General features: G+C 42.0%; 1 protein-coding gene across 2 annotated transcripts in view; it reads right to left on the reverse strand.

Moving 5' to 3' along the window:
- The window catches only part of zfyve9a (zinc finger, FYVE domain containing 9a), a 129737-nt gene that overhangs the window by 16265 nt on the left and 95620 nt on the right, over positions 1 to 17852 (reverse strand). For both annotated transcript variants that reach the window (XM_070886870.1, XM_070886871.1), the window contains 5 exons: positions 4644 to 4764; positions 3566 to 3688; positions 1086 to 1241; positions 549 to 773; positions 385 to 467 (listed from right to left, as the gene is read on the reverse strand). In XM_070886870.1, coding sequence (XP_070742971.1) covers positions 385 to 467; positions 549 to 773; positions 1086 to 1241; positions 3566 to 3688; positions 4644 to 4764 — 708 coding nt within the window. The remainder of the gene's footprint in view (positions 1 to 384; positions 468 to 548; positions 774 to 1085; positions 1242 to 3565; positions 3689 to 4643; positions 4765 to 17852) is intronic.

The raw sequence follows: 17852 nt of genomic DNA on the forward strand, positions 1-17852 counted from the left end.
GATCGACTGGGCCTGTATTCACTGGAGTTTAGAAGGATGAGAGGGGATCTCATAGAAACATAAAATTTTGACGGGACTGGACAGGTTAGATGCAGGAAGAATGTTCCCGATGTTGGGGAAGTCCAGAACCAGGGGACACTCCTGCACCTATTTTCTATGTTTCTAAGCACAGAGGATAAAAAGAGGATTTAACCATGACCACATATAACTGGAAGTCTATAACTTATTCATTTTTGCAACATTCAAATTACCAAACCCATCGTAACAATTTATTATCCTAAGCAAATTATTCCTACAGTTCTGTACATAATGACCGTGACATCATATTTTGCAAGGGAAGGAAGCCAAGGGCCTTGTCCTAGAAGAGGACAGTTAACGACTTACCGCAAGCAGGTTCATGATCGTATGTCCAGTCTCTCCGAACAGAGGTTTACGAAAACGCACACTGAACAATGGACATGGATAAACTGCAAAAGAAAGTACTCATTAGAAGAGGCCACTTCATTCTTACCTGAATTGACTGATACATGTATGCTCAAGTTACTTACATCTATATTCTGCTCCAAGACGTAGCATAAGACGGATGGGGAAAACCTTAGCCCAAGGAGTTTCCCATTTCTGAATTAGAATGCCAAACAGGTAAGGTGGGCTGGGAAGCACCAGGTCTTGCAGGGACTGAAAAGTAGCTGTAACATACAGGAATCCACCATGTTCCCTACTGCCAAGAAAACTCTGGGTAAAGAAGGAATGACCCAAGTCTCCCACCACATTACCTATAAACAGAAGAACAATGTTAAGTTGCATACTGAAATTATGTAGCAAGAGGCAGCTGAAGTTGCATCGGTGCACAATCTTTGTAAATACAAAGAGAGTGGAGATGTTCAATACTAAGTTATATGTACTCAGCATAATTTAACAAAAGGACTTCTATCAAAAGAAGTTGACCTAAATTATGCACTCGATTTCTGCTCTGCATGAATGCACTCTACTGGAGAAAACATGTTCTCATATGTTCCTTGGGTACACAATTCAATTCATTACAATGAGCCCATTGGTAGGAGTGTGTCTAGGTCATTTGATTATACCTGCTAGAGCATCCTGATAAAGCTGTATGTAGTGATTGAAGATGTCCTTCGGGATGCATTTTTCATCAGGTAAACACTGCAAGAGAATGACTATCTCTGCCTGTCCCACAGCATGCATTCCCTTTGTGGTGAAGGACCAACACTTCCTGTTTACATCTAAAAAAAACACATTGTGTTAAACTTTCCATTTATGATTGTAAAAGTTAAGGTTATCAAGTTACATTCGCCTTGATATAAACAGCAGTAAATGATTACAAGTGCATTATCTAACTTCAAAAATGTGAAGCTCTACCATTCACTTAGAAGTAATTTCTGCAATTTAGGACCATTAAAAAATAGCCAAAGCATACAGCACATATTGTACAGTTTACCACAGTACTTTGAAAAAAAAGTTAACCGAGGTGTCAAGTGACAAAGGGATCATACAGGGGTGTATTATTTTTCCAACATTAAGGTTACCCCAATGATCATCTATATTAACGACTTGGAAGAAGGGACTGAGTGTAACATAGCCAAGTTTGCTGATGATATAAAGATGGGAGGAAAAGCAACGTGTAAGGGGGACACAAAAAATCTGCAAAAGGACATAGACAGGCTAAGTGAGTGGGCAAAAATTTGGCAGATGGAGTATAATGTTGGAAAGTGTGAGGTCATGCACTTTGGCAGAAAAAAAATCAAAGAAGTTATTATTTAAATGGAGAAAGATTGCAAAGTACTGCAGTACAGCGGGACCTGGGGGTACTTGTGCATGAAACACAAAAGGATAGTTGCAAGTACAGCAAGTGATCAGGAAGGCCAATGGTAGCTTGGACTTTATTGCAAAGGAGAGGGATTATAAAGGCAGGGAAGTCTTGCTACAGCTATACAAAGGTATTGGTGAGGCCACACCTGGAATACTGCGTGCAGTTTTGGTTTCGATATTTACGAAAGGATATACTTGCTTTGGAGGCAGTTCAGAGAAGGTTCACTAGGTTGATTCTGGAAATGAGGGGGTTGACTTATGAGGAAAGGTTGAGTAGGTTGGACCTCTGCTCATTGGAATTCAGAAGAATGAGAGGTGATCCTATCAAAATGTATAAGATTATGAGGGGGCTTGACAAGGTGGATGAGAGAGGATGTTTCCACTGATGGGAGGGGGGGGGGGGGGAAGACTAGAACTAGAGGGCATGATCTTAGAATAAGGGCCTGACCATTTAAAACAGATGGAGAAATTTCTTCTGAGGGTTGTGAACCTGTGGAATTCACTGCCTCAGAGAGCTGTGGAAGCTGGGACATTGAGTAAATTTAAGACAGAAATAGACAGTTTTTTAAACGATAAGGGAATAAGGGGTTATGGGGAGCGGGCAGGGAAGTGGAGACGAGTTCATGATCAGATCAGCCATGATCTTATTGAACAACAGAGCAGGCTCGAGGGGCCGTTATAGCCTACTCCTGTTCCTATTTTTATGTTCTTATGACTATCAGTGTTAGCCAAATCATAAAAATACCACCAAGCTCCCAATCATTCCTGCATTCCCTAGTAATCCTGCATTTCAGACCAGTTCAATTTAATCCTCAAATGAAGTGGACTGTAGATGGAAAAAATAAGGGTGCACACAGTTCCTCCTTCAATCATTTGTTGTGCATTATTTGGAAACTAATACTTTGAGAAATTTATCCATGCATTTGCACACTTTTCTTTTCCTTAGTATTTTCTAAAGTACATGAACCCATATGTACAAAATAGCTCCAGTTCAGAGCACAAAGACAGATGCAGAAAAAGAGGGTTCATTTTGATATTTGGAAGACTTCAAAATCTGCCTAATCTTTGATCAGTTTTCTGTCAGTAACACATGTTCATGAACATTGGGTGAGATTTTCATAATTGAAACCAGAAACTTACAGTAGGAAAAATATATGGCTAGAAAGAGGAACAAATAAAACAATGAAAATCTACTGTCTCATGTTGGCTTTCAATCTCCATCAAAAGATTGAAGTAAGCCTGTACTTTGTGGTCATCAGATGCAATACTACACACGGCAGAGGTATCCAAACTGTAGCTCATGGACCACATGGCGTCCCAATCCTTGAAGTCCAGACAACTCAGCCCAATTTGCACTTCAATTTCTTTTGTTGGCTTTTCCGGTTTGAATATTGTGGGCTTGCAGCTTTGAAGGGCTACTTTTAGCAGCAAGTTCAAAATCAAAACACCAAGATCTGTTCGTTTTAGCAACTGAAGATAGATACAAAGTAATCGGAACATGGATTTATAACTTTATATGTGGCACTGAACGTTCAAAAGTATGCAAAAGACAACAAAAACACTTTGCACCCTAGGATTCAGAACTTTATCTGGTCCCATTTCATGTAATGAGGTTAAAGCTTCAAATTGAGATTTTTTGATTTTAGATTTTATTTAGTTGAAAGTGATTTCTAAAAGACAAGTTGTAAATCAGTCTAAGGGTTTAGCCATACTAGAGAAATGAAAATACATTACTTACAGTTGACAAGTTTGACCATAACAAGCAGGTTGGCATTTAAAACAAAAACTAAAGGTTCAGGGCCTCCTTCTTCCAACTGCAGCATGAGAGAGATCTGTGAGGGTTGTTCCTCTACTGCATAATCTAGGGCAAAAAATACATTTCCATTTTTTTTTAAAAAAAGCATCTCATCAGTTCTCACAAATGTTAGTGCTTCACACAATTAATTGTTAATTTAAGTAGGTGAAACAATCTTCAGTTTTCAGAGTTCAGAAACTTACGGCCTTTTATTTCTCCCCTCCCTCACCATCCCCTAGCAAAAATACATGAATCAGATGTGGTGGGTACAGGGAGAAAAGAAAAAAAAAAAAGAGGTGGTATCTATGGGATTGAGGTGGTTTTAAACTGAAACCTAAGCAAAGAAAGTTCGGAACCAAGTCAATGGTACAGAACTATTTTGAAATAGGCTGCACTGGTTTAACTGGTTACACTCCATCAGTACCCCATACACACTTGGATGTCTCCAAGCCTTGGCTCTTGCCAACCCACTCCAAAGCTTTCTAAACTTTGCTAAATGAGGCATGTCCCCAACTCCCTAGGTGGGAGTCAGTATGAACTCCATATTGAGCAAACAAAAGTCCGTGTGTGGATTTCTTAGTAGCTTGCAGATTCTCAAACATGATGGGAATCTTAATGCAGCTTATCCCGTGGCATGTTTTACTCTGCAATTACAGATATCTAGGAAGCACTTGCATTGCAGCACGAGATAAACAAAATCTATTAAATGTAAAAATATGACAGGTGGCATATATGCATTAAGGCTTAGACAACGGCTTTAATTTTAGGACACTCAAGATAGTTTGCATATAAATTATAACTAGGACAACAACATACAAGGTAGTGAGTGAACAGTACACTGATGCAAAAACAAACTTTAACATCTGAAGTCACATGATAAGCAAGACATTTATTTACATCATACTACTTGTATTCACAACTCAAGTTTATTGGATAGTAGATTCCAATGGTTAATTTGCTCCATTTGACTGCAGAAACAAGAATTAAATCAATAAAGAGCTGCTCGTATAACCACATTTACCTCCTTTGACACCCGTGGAGATGAGAATAGGTGGGAGCCCATCTTCTGGGACTAAATTAATTGCACTTCCAACAGGACTGCCGATCTGAGCTGTATTACCAGTCGATGATGTAGCCACATTCTACAACAGAATAAAATTTAAAAGGTTCAGTTATTAATCAAAACAAGTGACTTATATTTGAAATGAATTTACTTTCTTACACTCCAAATTTAGGAAATATTTATCGGACTGCCATTCAAGTAACCAGAAGGGAAAAAAGACAACTTAGAATATAAAACTTGCAGCATTGTGCACTACACTTTGATGGGCAAAAATGAGCAATGAAAGCAATGTTACATTGTATAGTTTTAGTAGCTCAGAGCATCATAGACCGAAAGTCAATAGCTAATTTAATGAGAGAGTAGTTTGATTTTTGTTTTTACTGTTCTCTTTCTCCCTCCCGAAACATTTTCAATACTACAATATCCTTTGATAACTGAATAAGCCAAATTTCGCAATAGGGCGTCAACTAGTGCAGGCTACTTTATTTCCATCTTCTTTGAATAAAAACATCCTCTGCATATTACAGGACTAAACCTAGCTTGCCAATGTGCAGAATCCAATAGACACGGGCCCTTTAAAGACAGTTTTGAAACCAAAACAGTGCCACTGATACAGCTACCATACAATTTGCTGTATAAAGACACACATCTTGTTTTAATGTAGCAATCTTTTTTATATACATATACAATACTATATCTACATTTAGACACACTATTATACACACACACATTATATAAATAAATAAATCACAATAACTTATGTAGATAAACATGGCTACAATATCGTACAAACACCCTAGAGAATGATCAGTTAATTTCTTTTTAATAACGGTAACAGCTAAGCTACAAATGCTAACAACTTGCTGCTATTCTATGAATAGTGCTAGGGATCGCCAGCCACCTGAACCAGCAAATGGCACTTTGATTTAATATCTCATTTAAGGGATGACAACTATATACACCGAAGTCTTTTGGGTAAGCGAAAATAACGAAGTTCAACATATGACGAACGACAGACTTTAAAAGTTTTTTCAATTCGTTCCGGGATGTGGGCATCGCTGACAAGGCCAGCATTTATTGCCCATCCTTAATTGCCCCCGAGGTGGTGGTGGTGAGCTACCTTCTTAGACTGCTGCAGTCCTTGTGGTGAAGGTACTTCCACAGTGCTGTTGAGGGAGGAGTTCCAGGATTTTGACCAAGCAACGATGAAGAACACCAATATATTTCCAAGTCAGGATGGTGTGCAACATGGAGGGGAACTTGCAGGTGATGGTATTCCCATGTGCCTGCTGCCCTTGTTCTTCTAGGTGATAGAGGTCACGGGTTTAGGAGGTGCTGCAGAAGAGTGAGCCAAATCATCACTGAATTGTACCTCAGTAGTAGGCAGAAGCCTAGCCACCTTGGTCATACTGAAATAGCAATAATTTCAGTCGATTTGCCCAAATAAAGACTCTCACCTGCTAAGTAACTTCAGATTAGTCCAAATACAATGCCAAATCAAGTGAAATGTCCTTTAATTCTGTTTGAAGATTTTCATCAAGTGAACATATGTTGTATTGCTAACATTTAGACAATATCAGCCATGATCATATTGAATGGTGGTGTAGGCTCGAAGGGCCTACTCCTACACCTATTTTCTATGTTTCTATGTAACATCAGTGCATATATTCCACATGACAACTGCCCAGATTTGCAAAGTCGCCAAAATCTGATCAATGTAATAAATAAAGTACTTTTAAGATCTATATAAATTAATGTAAGCTCCTTTTCCATAAGTAGATAAATCATGGAACTGTGATTTTCTCTTGAAAGTGAAAATCAGAAATTTAAAGTAACAAATTAAAATAAGAGAAAAGCTCAAACTTAATGCCAACAGTAGGCAAATCACATTTTCCTGGAATTCACCAACTCTCCTGGACAAATGATCAGCAAAATTGCTTAAAAAAAACACAAGAAATTTCAAATTGCAGCAGTACAATTTGCTACTGGCAGGAATTTGGGAGTAGGAAGAGATACTACAAAACTTAGTGATGTATAAAAAGCAAATAAATTCCAGAAGGAATTTCCCTGCACCTTTCATTAAAAATGGGATACCACAGTGTGCCTTCCAAATGAAATGGTGCTTTGCGTAGATAATATGCTATTGTAGCTTTTCAAGAAACAAATAGAACAAGGTTTCTAACCAAGAGCAAATGTTGAAAGTAGCCCAGAATGGGGCAGGGGGAAAGATGGCCCAAATATAAGGATTTAGATAGTTCACAACAGATACACAGAGTTTATTAGCAAATAGTTTTCATAACATAAGGTTGGAAGCTCTAGCTAGTAACCATTCCCTTTTCTTTAACTAAACCTGGAGACATTTGCCAAGTCCAGATGAACAATCTGATCCTCCAACTATGATAGGAGTTATTCTTCAAGTCGCATTGAATCTTAAAATGTTCAGCAGTAGGATGTCAATAAATTAATGTTTGAGAACCCAAGGAATTAAAAGGTTTGCACCTTCCAGTGTTGAATTGGAAGGGAACTATAAAGAAATCTGAATTGGAATCAAGTAACAGCATTGTGGAAGCAGTTTGTTGTTTAAGGTCAAAAACCAATCCAATTCTAGATAAGCTAAATTCTGGACAAGAACTGTGCCAGCTAGAATATTGTCTATTTTGGCTGGCTATTGGACCATAAGGTAACTTGCACAATTCTAACACCATTAACAACCTGAACCATAGACACCAAGGGATCAAAATAAAGTATTCTCCAATTTGTTACATCAAACCATAGTGGTGTTATTTTAACAGGAGTATACATATGCTTGGATTTTGATTCATAGCCAAAGGTCTGCATGGTTAATCATTGGAATCAAAGGCTCCGTTTATCCACCACTTTGACTCTGCTAGAGTTAAGAAAGCTTCATATCCCACCTATACCTGTCCTAGGATTCCAGAAGATCTTCGACCCAACTTGTATGGTTTCTTAAGCAGGAGGCACCACAAAGTGCCAAGGAAGACCTAAAATCCAACACTTATATAGTTAAGGATCTGACATTTGCTTTGGCCATCATAGACAGAGTTTATCCAATCCTTATCACATTCCCTGTGATGGCAAAGCATAATTCTTAATATTGAAGTTCTCTTTCTAGATGGCCTTAAGTGTAAATTTAATGACATTCACCAAAAGGAATTAAGTTTGAATATCAGGCAAGAACAGCAAATAAGTGGGCCTGCTTAACTGCATTCTGGGCCAGACTTTCCTCTATGATCGCTATCGCCCAAAAATGGGCAATATTTCCTGTCTTAGTGCTTTTTTAAAAAATTTCAGGATCGCTGGAATATCGGCCATTTTAAAAACCACTAGTTTCGCCTTTTTAATTTGGGCGACAGCCTTAGCGATGTATTCAGTCATACAAGGCTGGCGTCCATAGTAACGGCCGTTCTGCACATGCATGGTTTTTTTTCCAACAAAGAACTTTTCCCACGATTCGGGAGGTCAGGGATCATCTGCGCATGCTCAGAAGGCAAAGGGAAGGAGAGAAGGTTGGTTTTGAAGGAAGTTGATTTTTGAAAGAGTGCTCAAGGTGTCGCAGGAAGATTTGGGAGATAGTATGCAGGAGGTTTCAGGGAGAAGGAGGGCGAAAGCCTTTTCAGATGAGGCTAATGAGGCCTTAGTTAACGAGGTGGAGAACTGGTGGAGCCAATTAACCTGGGGTGGGCATGGGAAACCTCCACCCCGGATTTATCAAAAAATATGGGGAGACATCGCCGCCCTTGTATGATCGGTGGCCCACGATAGGCGTGAGGCAGACCAGTGCCGCAAGCGATGGAACAGTCTTGTTGCATCGGCAAGAACAAGTCTTAAATTATTACATTTAAAATTGTAATGATGCACTAACTCATTAGAATGTAAATCTGCTGGATTGTAATTAAGCTGGGTAACTTCCCTGCTAAGATTTGGACTGGGGTCAGAACCTGCGCCCCTTAAGTCTAATTTTGCTGAGATGCATTAAATTTAATCAACAGTATTAATTATTATTTAAAGGCTTTGATCGAAAATTGTGGCCAAAGGAATGATTGGAAACAGATAGACCGCAAACATTCGGCATTTCTACCATTTTAGTTTAGGAGAATTATTAAATTATATAGCTGCTCGTGTATGAACAACTCTTTGGCATTGCCTCCTTTTTGGCTGCTGGAGAGACTCGCAGTCTGGGTAAAGCTGACCCAGCCTGGCCTGGGGGAGAACTGCCCTGGCTCAGTGTCTGCCCTGGGGCACTAGCTCCGGCCACATGGAAGTCTCCGAGTACAGCCCATGGACACAGTTTCCCCCCCCCCACCCACTATAGTCCCGTCTTTGCCGAGCTCACCTGCGGTCCGGATTCTTCTCCCTCCTTCCCCCCCACCCCTGGGGACCCTAAACCGCCTACCTCCCCTCAGGCGCCGAATGGCACAGCCCATGGATGGTGCCTTTCCTGGAGATTGTACATAGAAACATAGTAAATGGGAGCAGTAGGTAGGCCATTCGGCCCTTTGAGTCTGCACCGCCATTCAATATGATCATGGCTGATCTTCTATCAACACCATATTCCTGCTTTTTCCCCCCCATATCCCTGCTTTTTCCCCCAATATCCCTTGATGCCTTTTGTTTCTAGAAATCTATCTCCCTCTTAAATATATTCAGTGACTTGGCCTCCTTCTGTGGAGGAGAATTCCACAGGTTCACCACCCTCAGTGAAAACATTTCTCCTCATCTCAGTCCTAAATTTCCTACCTTGTATTCTGAGACTGTGACCCCTTGTTCTAGACTTACCAGCCAGGAGAAACATCCTCCCCGCATCCAGTCTATCCAACCCAGTCAGAATTTTACACATTTCAATGAGATCCCCTCTCATTCTTCTAAACTCTAGTTAATACATAGAAACATAGAAACATAGAAAATAGGTGCAGGAGCAGGCCATTCAGCCCTTCTAGCCTGCACCGCCATTCAATGAGTTCATGGCTGAACATGAAACTTCAGTACCCCCTTCCTGCTTTCTCGCCATAACCCTTGATCCCCCGAGTAGTAAGGACTTCATCTAACTCCCTTTTGAATATATTTAGTGAATTGGCCTCAACTACTTTCTGTGGTAGAGAATTCCACAGGTTCACCACTCTCTGGGTGAAGAAGTTTCTCCTCATCTCGGTCCTAAATGGCTTACCCCTTATCCTCAGACTGTGACCCCTGGTTCTGGACTTCCCCAACATTGGGAACATTCTTTCTGCATCTAACCTGTCTAAACCCGTCAGAATTTTAAACGTTTCTATGAGGTCCCCTCATTCTTCTGAACTCCAGTGAATACAATCCCAATTGATCCAATCTTTCTTGATAGGTCAGTCCCGCCATCCCGGGAATCAGTCTGGTGAACCTTCGCTGCACTCCCTCAATAGCAAGAATGTCCTTCCTCAAGTTAGGAGACCAAAACTGTACACAATACAGGCCTAGTCGACCCAAGCTCTCCTCATAAGACAGTCCTGACATCCCTGGTGAACTCCCTCTATGGCAAGTATATCTTTTCTTATGTAAGGAGACTAAAACTGCACACAATACTCCAGGTGCGGTCTCACCAAGGACCTGTATAACTGTAGTAAGACATCCTTGCTCCTGTACGCAAATCCTCTTACAATGAAGGCCAGCATATCATTTGCCTTCCTAACTGCTGGCTGGACCTGCATGTTTGCTTTCAATGACTGGTGTACAAGGACACCCAGGTCCCTCTGTACATCGACACTTCCCAAGTCATTACCATTTAAATAACACTTTGTCTGTATGTTTTTCCTACCAAAGTAAATAACTTCACATTTATCTATATTATACTGCATCTGCCATGTGTTTGTCCAGTCACTCAACCCATCTAAATCACCTTGCAGTGTCTTTGCATCCTCTTCACAACTCACAATTCCACCTAGTTTTGTGTCGTCAGCAAATTTGGAAATATTACATTTGGCTCCCTCATCCAAATAATTTATATATATTTTGAATAGCTTGGGCCCAAGCACTGATCCCTGTGGTATCCCACTAGTCGCTGCCCACCACCCTGAAAAAGACCCATTTATTCCAATTCTGTTTCCTGTCAGTTAACCAATTTTCAATCCATGCCAATAGATTACCCCCAATCCTATGTGCTTTAATTTTGCACAATAAGCTCTTATGTGGGACTTTATCAAAGGCCTTCTGAAAATCCAAATACACTACATCCACTGGTTCTCCCTTATCTATTCTATCAGTTACATCCTCAAAAAACTCCAGTAGGTTTGTCAAACATGATTTTTCTTTCATAAATCCATGTTGATTTTGTTTAATCCTGTTGATATTATCGAAGTGTGCCGTTATCACATCCTTTATAATAGACTCCAGCATTTTTCCTATTACTTTGGTGTCGAGCATTAGTTCCTAAACACGATCTTAAATATTTTCTCTAAACGTAGATGTTGTAACCATGCATCCATTGGATACAAACCGTATTAGCATATAACATTAACGATGAATAGCATGTGGCTAATTGTGGATTACAATATCTGTTGTGTTTCCGTAATAGTACCTCGTCAATTAGCTTATGCTATGCTCTCAGCACGTTTGCAGAAGATGACATCCAAGAATCATGCAGAGCAGAGGCGGACCGGAGGATAGCCTGCTGAGCTGCAGCCTCTAACTGATTGAGGAACGTGCCGCAGCCTTAGTGGGCACCCATAATCGTTCTGCCACCCATGGTGGTGCAGATCCCATTGTTGCACCACGTGAGTAATATGTAAAGCAGTGGTAATTTAATGGCATTTGATAATATATGAATGTAGTAATGTTATGCAGCTTCTGCACCCTCATGTTAATCATATGTACTGTCTCTCTTTCACATTTATTGCAGTAGTGTTGCTCCTCGTACATATGCCTGCGCAGCGCAATCACTCATGTCTCCCCTTCTCTTCTACTAACCTCAATTATGTTTTCCAGTTCCCAAGGAACAATGGGAGGCCCCTGCAGCAACACTGATACCGCTGCAGGTCATGCTCATCACGCGTGACGAACAGCAAACCGACGAGGACGACGATTCTGAGCCAGAAGTGTCATCTCTGGTACCCGCGGCCACGTCATCCTCAACGGATGAAGTAGAGGGCCAAGCGGCTCGCAGCAGGTCACTCCAAGTTGTCCAGTGCCCATGCTGACGCCATAGAGGTCGAGTCTGTGAGGTAGACACACGCTGTGACAGGCAGATGTCAATGAGGACATAGTGTCATTGTTGAGGGCGAGCATCGACATAGATCTAGAGCTCCTCCAGGCGGTTGGTGGGTTGACCAGCAACATTGCCACACTGTCTGCCAGAATAACGGAGGGTATGGGGCAGATAGTTGCAGCAATGGGGCGAAAGACCGACTGTCAATGCCTTGTGGCACACGATAGTGTCGGGTTTCAGGTTACGGCATTGCACCCCAAGGTGCCGTACCAGCAACCAGCACGACAGATGCGAGACAGGAGGAAGAACATCCTTCTGACTCTCAAGACGTTTCTTCGCAAATGTCTTCTCCTCGATCCACTGGGGGTCATTCTACCAATGTCACTCCCCCCACTCCCACCCACACACAGCAGCAGCCCTCGAGGTGCTCTGCTGCAAGACATCTTTGTCTCATTACTCGGGGATCATGTGGGAAACTAAAGGGGGTTACAACAAGGAGGGTCAAGGTAGAGGAGGGAAGCGTGGTCGCAAGTGGGAGGGGAGGCATATATTATTGTTTTATTTTTTTTAAAATTGTTGAATGTTGACTGTTGGGGATGGTGGAGGGTGTTCTTGTTATATTGTGTTAAAAATTGTGTTCACTGTTTGGGGGGGGGGGGGGGCGGCGGTGTTATATAAAAGTTTGTGGGGTCGGCGTGGGCACTGGACGACTTGGGAGTGGCCCGCTACTTCATCCATTGTTAAAAAAGTAGCTGTTAAATTATTTAAAGGTGTTAAAGTTTACAATTGTTGTGATGTGCCTTTTAATAACGCACGGTAAAACATCAATACAAGGGTTGCAAACAATGGCCAGGCAAGGATGAAACGTAATGCAACTGTAAGAGTCATCAACATAACTTCACGCAAAGCGTTCATTTATGAGCTTCTGACGCAAGAGCTTTGCAGCTGCGTTACTACCACGGAGCTTTTCCAGTGGTGTGGGGGGGGGGCGTGGGGGCATGGGTTCATCGCAAGGCTGATTGTCCTCCCCGAGGTCCTCGTCCTCCGTCTCCCCTCTCTCTCTTGAGGTGGACTGGCAGTCCCATCTGGCAATTGTTGTCCTCTCCTGATAGCTAGGTTATGCAACGTGCAGCACACTACAATGAACTCAGCGACCTGCTCAGGGTGGTATTGTAGGTTGCCTCCGGAGTGGTCCAGGCATTTGAAGCGCTGCTTCAGAACTCCAATTGTCTTTTGACAATAGTGTGTGTGGCTATATGATTTTCGATATAACGCTTCTCGGCTTCTGTCTGGGGCTTATGCAGGTGGGTCTTGAGCCAGCTGGCAAGGCCATATCCTTTATACCCCAGCATCCAACCGTGACCTTGAGGCAACAGGTCAGACAGTGCGCTCACGCAAGGATGTGCGCATCATGGATGCTCCCTGGAAAATTTGCATTTACTGCCTTATTATTTGCTTGTGGTCGACAACGAGCTGCACATTCAGGGAATAGAATCCCTTTCCATTCCGAAACACCTCTGCATCCTGTAAAAGTGCTTGCAGGGTGATGTGCATACAGTCTATTGCTCTCTGCACCTTGCTATTCTCGAGAAACCCAAAGCCCTATCACTCTGTGCCTCCCTGGTCATAGAAAAGTTTATAAAGTCTATCCTGCGTGCGTAAAGGGCTTCAGTCACCTGTCAAATGCAGCAATGTGTGGCGCGCCGAGAGATACTGCAAATATCGCCAGCTAAGGCCTGAAAGGAGCCCAATGCATAGAAGGAAAGTGTTGTAGTAACCTTAACCTCAATGGGCAGTGCGGACCTGATGGTGGTGGTAGGCTGTAGATGTCCCTTAATTAGCTGACATATCTCACTGATGACCTTCTTTTGGAATCGCAGCCTTCTAACGCACGCATTATCAGACAAGTCCAGGTATGATCACTTACCCCTATAAATGCATTAGGTGCAACGTCTCCTCCTCATGAGCAATCCGTCACCTTTTGGGCACAATGTTATTCAATAAACCTGCCCATCTCTATTCTGCAGCATGTGATTAGTCATCAATACTGGGTGAGAAATTTCAAGCCCCATCACTATAAATGCCCTTAATTTTTCTTCTTAATTTGACCTCAATACAAATGCGATTAGATGATTGACAAGAGTCAATCACACAAAATCACACTTAAAATCACACAAATTGCTTCTCCTGAAAACCACTTCAAGCATCCTTTTATTAAAGATCCTCCGAGTTACAAAATGGCACCCATAGTGCCGAGATAAGGCCAGGTGAGTGCAGCTTTTCTTGAGCGTCTTTTTGGGCCAGTGATCATTTGGGCAAAATGCCGAAAAGTAGCACTCGGCAATAATCGGGCACGAGTTTCTATTATAAATATTCCCGGGGATGAGGATGACGTCATATTTTAATTTTTTTTAATAAATAGGCCGGGTGATGCAGCTCATTCCTGTATGCCGAAAGTTGCGCCGGTGATAAATGGGCAATAATCGGGCACTAGTTTCCATTTTTCAGCAAATATGGGCGATAGCCTGAATTTCAGCGCTTATATGGGCGATAATGTGCCGAAGTCTAGCCCAATTTCTTTACAGCTAGGATCATTTAGTTCTTTATAATTGGATTAAATACTTCAAATTGGCAATATACTTTTTTTTAAATCCATTTAGAAGCTCAGCAGCTATATGCGCATTAGGGTAGCAGTATTCATTCTCCACCTTTCACAAACGTTCAAAATCAGCATAGGCTACAAGGCAATTTTAAGGATCTTTGACCCTCAAAAGCATGTTATTCTATCATGAGGCTTTCCCTCCTTATGCAACATTTTATCTATTTTGTACTGGGAGAAACTAAATAGCAACATTTACAATATACATTTAAGGTTTGAGATATTGACCCTCTAAACCAAAATCAAAAATGTGTTAATATCTTCCCAATGAAGAGCTTTGATGTAACAATTTGCATTTATATATGCCTGTATGTTGTGGTCGGCGGCGACTCACCGGCAATGTACACTTACCCAACGAGGACCCTCCTTTGCGAACTTGCTGTTTGACAGTACTAGAGGGCAGCATAATGGCCCACTGATGCCAGGGGCTCAGCGAGTGTGGAAGCATACCTGGGAACCCTAGTGCTCCAATCAGTGCAAGTATCAAGTTTCTTAGTGTCGACAGATATATGGGAACCATTGCATCAGATATTATTATAGGAGAGGGTGCAGATGAGCACCCAACATGCTAAATGTTGCATAGTCCACTCACAGAACAGGCATGGTCAATGACAACAGCACTGTACCGTGACTAATGTCAGGAAATAAGATATATATATACATATATATAATAATAGTTAGGATTAACATTTCCTTCTTTATTTGGGATTTAGTATCAGTTGAATTCAGTCCGTTACAACCACGAGGTACAGGAACTGACCAGTGGTACTCAGATTGCCACACACCAAGCTGCAACATCAGGATTTCAATAATAGAGATTAAATGTGTACACACTAAAACAAACTAACAAAAAGCTCTTCGCAATTCTACGAAGCTCACAACTAAATTATTCATGCAGAGATCAGGTGCTTCCATCTGTTGTAATGTTCCAATTTCACTTTTGTGAACAAAATGTTAAAACATGCTGAACGATGCTTTGGATCTGAGGTATCCCCTTGCACTGAAGCAAACAAACCTTGCATCCGTTGCATCAGTCGTAAAATTTTCGTATGTAATTGCTAGGCAGTTGGTGAGCAATTGACAGATCAAAAGTTCAGGGTTTAGCACATGTGGAAATTCCAAACTTGCGGTCCATTTCAAAGAAGGTATGACTGTGTATTCAGAGGTCATACCCACCCGCAAATTCTGGCCCATAGTATTTTTTTTTATAATGTAGAAAGCCCCAGGACATTTTACAGAGGGGAAGAAAAATAAAATAGATTTTTTTTTTTTAAAACAGACACCAAGCCACAGTGGGAGAGTTATGAAAAAGCTTAGTCAAAAAGATGGTTTTTGAGAAAGCTTTTCTAACATGGAGAAAAAAAAGAGAGAGGCATGGGAGTTTATGGAGGGTGTTCCAGACAGTGGGGCCAAGGTGACTGAAAACTCTCAATGTTGCAGCAAAAGGAAAGCAGATGCAAATAAGAAAGGCAAGAGGACCTGGGAAACCAAAAGACTGCTGGAGCGGATAAAAGACTGGAGGAGATTGCAAAGATAGGAAGGGGCTAGGCCACAGACAGATTCAGAGGGGTTGCCGGGAGAGCACGACATATTGTGCAGCAATATTATGGACAACTCTGATCTGGACAAGTTATTTTATTGAATGGTAATTTAGAAAGCAGTGTGCCACAATTCTGTAGCATAATATGCAACATAAGAGCAACACCACAACTTTGCCATCAGAAGTGAATGAGATATATGGCCACAAAAATCTACCCAATGTACTACCTGAAGAAAGGCAGGACCCTGTACCTGGTGAGAATTGGCTAAGAGAGAAAGTAGAGAGCAGTGGTGAACGGTTGTTTTTCAGACTGGAGGGAAGTGTGCAGTGGTGTCATCCACTGATATGTATTAATGATCTGCACTTGGATATTGAGGGTGGGGGGGGTGGGAAAGGGGGCACAATTCAAAGTTTGCAGATAACAGAAAACTTAGAAATACAGGCCTGAATTGTTATCCTTTGGCTTGATTTTGGAGGGGTGGGGGATGGAAGAATGCTTGCAAGTGGTCTGGAAGCCTGGGTTTCCTGCAGGACTTGCCGAATTGAACAGGAGGGCCTGATTTGCATCTGAAACCTGTTTCCCACCTGCAGCTAGCCAGATGGAGAGGCTGGCTGGCTGTAGATGGGTAGGCCTGCAGCAGTAGGCCAGAGAGGAGATAGGGATCACAATAGGAGCCGGAGGGTGATCGGGGCCGGGCGGGGGGGTCCGGAGCATGATCAGAGGGTCAAATGAGCATAGGTGGGGAGACAGATGACATGGGGGATCGGAGGGGCATCAGTGCGCGATGGGTTAGGCAAGTGTAATGGCATTTAACTCCTGGATCCATCAGTTCTCGCCTTCAATTAGCTGATGGATTTCACGAGGTCTGCAAAACCTGACCAGCCAGTTAAATTTAAAATGGTGGTTAAATCGGAGGCATGCCAGCCTCATTATAATATTTAAATGGGCAGCCCATCTCCTGGGAGCAGGTTGGTTGCTCGCCCCCCTTTAAAAGTGGAAGTGTGGGGGGGGGGGGGTTCTGGTCAGGATTCAGATTTTTAACACTAACTTCCCACCTGACCCCCAACCCATCCTTTTTTGGGGTTAAAATTCCCCCATAGTAAACAGTGTGGAGAATAGCAGCAGATTTCAAGAGGACAAAGAATAGTGAAATGGGCAGACACATGGCAGATGAAATCTAATGCAGTGATGCTTTTTAGGAGGAAGAATGAGAAGAGACTATATAAACTAAATGGTACAATCGAAAAAGGGAACAGAGAGATCTGGCAGGACAAGTTGATAAAGCGGTTAAGAAAGCATATGGGATGATTGGCTTTATAAATATAGAGGCATAGATGCAAAAGCAGGGAAGTTATGTGAAACCTTAATAAATCACTGTTCAGGCCTCAGCTCGGTGTTCAATTCTGGGCACCACACCTTTTGGAAGGATGTCAAAGCCTTGGTGAGGCTGCAGAGGAGATTTACCAGAATTATTCCAGGGATGAGCCTCAAGAAACTAGAATTATTCTCCTTAGAGCAGAAACTGTCAAGGGGAGATTTAATAGAAGTGTTCAAAATTATATGGGGTTTTGATAAATATGGAGAAACCATTTCCACTGGCAGGTAAATTGGTAACTAGAACACAGATTTAAGCTAATTGGTAAAAGAATCAGTTAGGTGGCGAGGCAAAATGCCACGGCACGGAAATAGCCCTAACCAAAGTCACAAACCGCATTCGCCGATTATGGTGCATTTTCCCCACCAGGTCCTCTCTGCAGCATCGGACACGGTCAATC

Source organism: Pristiophorus japonicus, chromosome 8 (genome assembly GCF_044704955.1).
Source record: "Pristiophorus japonicus isolate sPriJap1 chromosome 8, sPriJap1.hap1, whole genome shotgun sequence".
Lineage (NCBI taxonomy): Eukaryota > Metazoa > Chordata > Chondrichthyes > Pristiophoridae > Pristiophorus > Pristiophorus japonicus.